The 6,712-nt window shown below is 54.9% G+C and overlaps 1 protein-coding gene across 1 annotated transcript; it reads right to left on the bottom strand.

Moving 5' to 3' along the window:
- Window positions 1–5,085: 5,085 nt before the first annotated feature.
- Window positions 5,086–6,135, bottom strand: LOC148056782 (olfactory receptor 14A16-like). The gene has a single exon (XM_087748108.1). It carries the CDS (start codon window positions 6,133–6,135, stop codon window positions 5,086–5,088), a length of 1,050 nt encoding a protein of 349 aa, XP_087604234.1.
- Between the last annotated feature and the right edge of the window lie 577 nt (window positions 6,136–6,712).

Below are 6,712 nucleotides of genomic sequence, written 5' to 3' on the forward strand. Positions count from 1 at the left end.
CAGTTTTCTCCATGAGAAGCCTTTGCTGAGCTGCTGCAACCGGAGTGTGCACCAATGCCCTCAGCCTGGGACACAGGCAGGAGCATCTGGAGCCCCTTATTCCATCACGGAGCTTCTGAGGGAACCACTGCGGTGACGTGGTGGGAGTGGTTGCACAGCGTTGGGTACTGTCATGGCTAGATACAGGCTCTTTAGGGGACACTGGGAGTGGTTGGGGAAGGTGGGAGAATGAGACCGGGGCATGTCCTCTATGAAGGCTGGGGCAGGTTGAATGTATGGTGGGGCAGAAGACACGTTGCGTGAGTGTTTGTGGGTGAGGAACAGAGGAGAAACCAGTGAAGGTGACATGAAGGTGGGAGCTAGAACCACTCAGTCAGGGTGAGGAAGTGGACAAAGTCTTCTGTAGGCAGCCCAAGGAAGTCTCCAGATCAGCGACCCTTGCACTCACTGGACGGGCAAAGTGCTTGCGTGCAAACAGTCCCATGGGGTCCTGGAGAGTCTCGGGGTCAACTTCTTTTCCCAGCTGCCAAGCTGGCCAAGAGGGTGAGCCAGGGCCAGTCAGGGATGTTGAAGTGCCAGCCTTGGCTGTGGTGACCATGAAATAGTTGCATCCCCGTTCCCAAGGGATGTAAGGCAGGAGACCAGCAGAGCGCAGGTTTGGGATCTCTCTCTCAGAGAAGCAGACATTGTCCTGCTCAGAGCTCTGGTAGTAGGAGATCCCATGGAGAGGAAGCTCTGAAAGGGAAAAATCTATGAAAGCTGAGAGGCTGTCGTGGTTTAATCCCAGCCAGCAACTAGGCACCACACAGCCACTCACTCACTCCCCCCCGGTGGGATGGGGAGAGAATCGGAAGAGTAAAAGTGAGAAAAGTCATGGGCTGAGATAAAGACAGTTTAATGGGTAAAGCAAAAGCCGCGCGCACAAGCAGAGCAAAGCAAGGAATTCATTCACTACTTCCCGTCGGCAGGCAGGTGTTCAGCCATCCTCAGGAAAGCAGGGCTCCATCACGCGTAACGGTTACTTGGGAAGACAAACGCCATCACGCCCAATGTCCCCCCCTTCCTTCTTCTTCCCCCAGCTTATATACTGAGCATGACGTCATATGGTATGGAATAGCCCTTTGGCCGGTCTGGGTCAGCTGTCCTAGCTATGCTCCCTCCCAGCTTCTTGTGCACCTGGCAGAGCACAAGAAGCTGAAAAGTCCTTGACTAGTGTAAACTCTGCTCAGCAAGAACCAAAACATCAGTGCGTTATCAACATTATTCTCATCCTAAATCCAAAACACAGCGCTCTACCAGCTACTAAGAAGAAAACTAACTCTATCCCAGCTGAAACCAGGACAGAGGCCTTTAAGGACATCTTCCTCCGGGCACAGGAAGGGTCTGTCCTGATACGCAGGGAAACAACCCTTCACCTCAGGAAACCCACTGAGCTGAACAGGAACCTCATGGCTGAGCTCCAGTGCCAAAGGCAGCACGCAGGAGGTGGAAGCAGGGAGAGGCTCCAAAGGAGGAGTTTAGAAACGTTGTCTGGAGAAATAAGGATTGTGTTAGGAGAGTCAAAGCTCCCCAAAAGGTCAAGCTTGCAAGGGATGTCAGAGGGCAACGAGGTAAGCTGCTCCATCTTCCTTAACCATGACAAAACCACAGAAAGGTGAAGTGGGCCACTGCTGAATTTCGGAAGAGTAGATGCAGCTCGGTCTGAAGTACACGATGTCTTCTTTTCCTCTGTCTTCACCAGCAAGCTCTCCCAGGTCTTTGTGCCCTCAGGCAGGACTCAAGGAGGAAGAGAACAACCAGCAGTGGATGAGGATCACGTCAGGGGCTCCTTAAGCAAACTCACCCCTTCGGAGTCTACGGAGCGGATGGGCTGCATCCAAGGGCGCTCTTTCTCTGCAGTCCCCGGATGGGCTGTTAGCAAGCAGAAGGCCAAGGGGCATGACACTGGAGAGTGATCCATGGCACCCTAGCTGAAACACCCCATGTCAGGTTTAGTGCAGCAGCCAAACGCAGAGGCATATGGAAATGTGTCAGGGTCCTACTGAGCACCTTCCTTGGTCACAGGCCAGTTGGGAAGTGGAAGAGGGAAAGGGGCTGAGCAGCAGTGATCCCTGCCTGACTGGGTCTGCTTCTCACCCTGACCAGCATGGCCAGTGCAGGGCCACCCCATGGCCGCAGGGCACCACAGACCCCTCGCTCTGCAGAGCAGCACCGCCAGCTCAGGGCCCTGTGGGGAGCGTGGCCAGGGGTGCAGGAACGGCCGGCCAGGCCAGCATGGACACACTCACCTGGGGAAAGGGTCTCTGGGGAGAAGGGGTGTCCAGGGAGAAGAGCAGGGCACCGTGGCTGTGGAGGGGAGAAATAAAAAGAGCACCCCGTTCCTGTGTGTCCAACTGGGGCAGGCTGCTGTGCTGCTGGGGCAGCAGGAGCTACCAGAGGAGCCCCAGGGCCAGGACCCTCGCGCTGTCCTGGGGAGCAGGACTGGCACAGGGGGGAAGCAGGCTGCTGGTGATGGGGATCTCCTGAGCATGACGGCAGGAGGGACACTGTCACAGCCCTCTGTTTCCTGCTGTCATGGCCAGCCTCCAGGCCTGGGGCTGCTGGGGAGGCTGAGACACCTCTCTGCCCTGTAAAAGCTGCTGTGCCCTTCAGAGGGGCTGGGGCTGTGGGGTGAGTGCCCAGAGCTCTGCAGTAGCCTGTGGCTGGCATTGCCATGGGGCCAGCCCAGACTGGGCTGCTCTCCTGGGATGGGATGGGGAGAGGGCAGAGGAGGTGGGGAGAGCTGGGGAGGGGCTGGGCTGGAAAGTTCCCAGGAAACAAAAACACCAGGGTACAGCTCAGCTGTGTGAGTGTGGAGGGTGGGGGCACGCAGCAGTGTCCTCACACAGCCAGGCCTGGCAGAGACCTGAAGGGCCAGCAGAGCAGGACCTGGTCTGTGCCATAGTCCCTGCACACCGCGAGCAAGCTGCCCCAGGGCGATCATCACAGACCTCCACCTATTCTCTCTTCAAAAACCTCTCCAAGGGAAAGATTCACTGAGTCATAGAATAAATCGTGTCTGAAGAGAGCCCTGAACATCATCTTGCCTCACTCTCCTGCTCAAGGCAGGGTGAACCAGGTGAGATTATTCAAGGCCTCCGCCCAGCTTTGCATCATCCAGAAAGGAGCTGAAAGTGTGCTCCATCACATCATACAGGCGGATAATAAAGACGTCGCACAGTGTTGGCCCAAGTGCTGGTCACTGAGGGATGCCATCAGCAGCTGGCTGCCCAGAGGACTTTGTACCACTGGTGACATGTGGGCCTGATCATCCAGCCAACTTCCCACCGAATGTCCACTTCTTCAGCCCAGGTAGCACTAATCTGGCTGTAAGGACACCACAGGAGACCAAGGCCTTGCAGAATTCCATGTACACAACATGCCTTTCTTTCCCCTGCCCTTTTTGGTTCAGCAATCCCTTTCTTGTCCTTCAAGTACCTGGAAATGGCTGCAGGATGACATGTCCCATCCCCTTCCCAGGGACAGAGGCAGGCTGACCAGCCTGTAATTCTCCCAGTTCCCATTCCCGTCCTTCTTCAAGATGGGATTGATGACTGCCTTTTCCAGGGACCCCAGAACGTCTCTGATTGCTCTGGCACTTTTGAGAGCACAATCCAGAATCACGGGCAAGGGTGACTTGGCAGACAGGAGCCCTTGCAAGGAGCCTGTCCCAGGCGGCTGAGATGAATCTCCCTGGGCCAGGGGGGGTTTGTTCCTGGAGTCACACACAGGAATGGCAGGGTTCTGTCAGGCGTCCACATCTGAGCTGGCCTCGTGGACTCCTTATGCACCCAGGGGTGTTCAGAGACCCAGTCCTTCCCTCTTACACACAGAGGCAGGGCTCTGCAGGAGTCATAGTGTCTCTCTGGCCTCCTGCTGCCACTTCCAGAGGCTGGGAGGCACCTCAGCCCTGCGGTGTATCGCCCTGCTCTGCACTCACCTGAGATGTCCCTTGTCATGGGGAGTGGACATGGGGACCTCGGCTCAAGTAAGAACATCCTACTCCTACATTCAGGCAGTTTCCCATGGGATGTTACTCCCAATGTGAAGTGACCCCGAGGCACTGTCTGTCCCACAGGCCTTCATGGAACCCCAAGGAATAGCTGATGGCATTTGTGCTCACTCAGGTTCAGCTCAGCTCATGTATGTGATGTGTGTGCTTACATCTCCTCTGTACAATGCAAACATGGACTTCTGACCTACTCCTTTGGTGACCTTCCATGGAGGGGCAAAGAACCTCTTCAGGCTGGGGTGAGAGGCCAGTGCTGGCAATGGTGGTTGTGAGGGGCTACTGCAGGATGATTGCCCTGGGGCAGCTTCCCCAGGGTGCACAGCGAACACAGGCACAGACCAGACCCTGCTCTGCTGGTCCTTCAGGTCTCTCATAGGAGGCCTGGCTGTGCAGGGATGCTGCTGTGTGCCCCAACCCTGCACACTCACATTCTTTAGCTGTATACTGGTGTTTTCATCTGCGGGCTGCTTTCCTGGGCATGTTCCTGAGAGAATCTTTGGAAAACACCTAAGCCTTCAGGCACTGCCCTGAGATGATCACTGTTCTTTTTGGAAATGCTCTTATGGGAGCCAGTTCTGTCACAGAAGTGCCCATTGCCTGTCTCTGCCTGTGGTGACAGCACTACCACGCAGCACGACTGTGCCCAAGATGCCAGAGCACTCAGGTATTACACCAACACAAGGGATCAGAAAGAGAATGTGGAAGTGGCAAGAGAACAACCCTGGAAGACCAAGCGCTGGTGCTCCCTGGCAGTGCTGCCATGCTGGGACTCTTTTCCCCTCCACCCATGCACCCAGGAACTGTCCCTGCAGCTCCAAAAAGGCCTTGGAAAAAGGATGTCAGGAAAAAAATTATTGCGGCAGGGTCCTTTATTTTGTTTAAAAACACAGGGAACATGGCTCTTCATTTACACTGCCGCTCAGTCAGAAAAGCAAAGCAGACAGTGAATTAGAAAGGAGATGACAACATTATCACAACAAAAAAGCCACCACCACCAACAAAAAATAGAGAAGACAGGCTGGGTCTGTAATGAGCTACAATATAACTGCTATGCAGAAGCAATTTATTGCTCCAAAAAACCATCTAGTTATCAGTTTCCATACTGCACCCTTGAGGTCCTGGTTCCTCATGCTGTAGATGAGGGGGTTCACTGCTGGAGGCACCACTGAGTACAGAACTGCTAACACAAAGTCCAGCAAAGGGGAGGAGATGGAGGGGGGCTTCAAGTAGGCAAACATGCCAGTGCTGACAAACAGGGAGACCACGGCCAGGTGAGGGAGGCACGTGGAAAAGGCCTTGTGCCGTCCCTGCTGTGAGGGGATCCTCAGCACGGCCCTGAAGATCTGCACATAGGACAGCACAATGAAAACAAAACATCCCAAAAAAAGAAAACCACTAACCACAAGAAGCCCAACTTCCCTGAGGTACGAATGTGAGCAGGAGAGCTTGAGGATGTGGGGGATTTCACAGAAGAACTGGTCCACAGCATTGCCGTGGCAGAGGGGGAGTGAAAATGTATTGGCCATGTGAAGGAGAGCATAGAGGAACCCAGTGCCCCAGGCAGCTGCTGCCATGTGGACACAAGCTCTGCTGCCCAGGAGGGTCCCATAGTGCAGGGGTTTGCAGATGGCAACGTAACGGTCGTAGGCCATGACGGTGAGAAGACAATACTCTGCAGTAAACAAGAAAAATACACAGAAGACTTGGGCAGCACATCCTGTGTAGGAGATGTCCCTGGTGTCCCAGAGGGAATTGGCCATGGCTTTGGGTAAAGTGGTTGAGATGCAGCCCAGGTCAAGAACAGAGAGGATGAGGAGGAAGAAGTACATGGGGTTGTGGAGGTGGTGGTCACAGTCAATGGCAGTGATGATGAGGCCATTGCCCAGGAGGGCAGCCAGGTAGATGGCCAGGAAGAGCCAGAAGTGCAAGAGCTGCAGCTCCCGTGTGTCTGCAAATGCCAGGAGGATGAACTGGGTGATGGAGCTGCTGTTGGACATTTGCTGCCTCTGAGCATGGGACACTGTCAGAGAAGGAAAAGAGAGTGTCAAGTCAGGGGAGACGTCTGCAAGCAAAATCAAAGCCATTTCTCATACACCGTCAACCTACTACAGACAGACACCCTTTTCCTTTTCAAGGAGACCTTACTTCAGCTCTGTGGCTGGAGCCCTGGTTGGTGTTGGCTGAACGTGCCATGAGGAGCAGGGCCTCTGCCCTCTGGTTGCCGAGAGGTCAGCCCTGCTCTGCAGCAGTGGGTTCATGGGAAGAGTGGGAGCAGGGGCCAGTCCTGGTGTTCGACCTTGTCTCATGAAACTGCTCCTAGTGCAGAAGGGGCTGTCAGCATCTGCACTGCCAGTGATAAGGAACTGAGGTGGCAGAAGGAAGGTTGAGAGGTTGGGGTTTTTTACATCTCCTCCTCCCCTCGCACCCAGGGGAGTGTTCTCGCTTGTCAGAAAGCCCCAGCATTTGTGCTGCACTCAGGGAGAACAGAGGGAGTCCTGCGAGGCAAGAGGAGTGCCTGTGGCTTAGTGCAGAGGGAGGGGAGCTGGTCTGTCCCTCCGTCTGGCTCCCAGCTGACCTGGGCTTGCCCCTTTCTGAGCTGGAGGGTGATCACATTGTCATATAACCCTGAAAAGCCACCAAGCACTGCTGTGAGCAGAGAGG

This window comes from Nipponia nippon, unplaced genomic scaffold (assembly GCF_047370975.1).
Source record: "Nipponia nippon isolate SJK-2023a ecotype South Korea unplaced genomic scaffold, ASM4737097v1 scaffold_117, whole genome shotgun sequence".
NCBI lineage: Eukaryota > Metazoa > Chordata > Aves > Pelecaniformes > Threskiornithidae > Nipponia > Nipponia nippon.

Excerpts from the sequence above, each read along its gene's own strand:
- LOC148056782 (XM_087748108.1), bottom strand. The coding sequence starts at position 6,135 with ATGGCTTTGATTTTGCTTGCAGACGTCTCCCCTGACTTGACACTCTCT.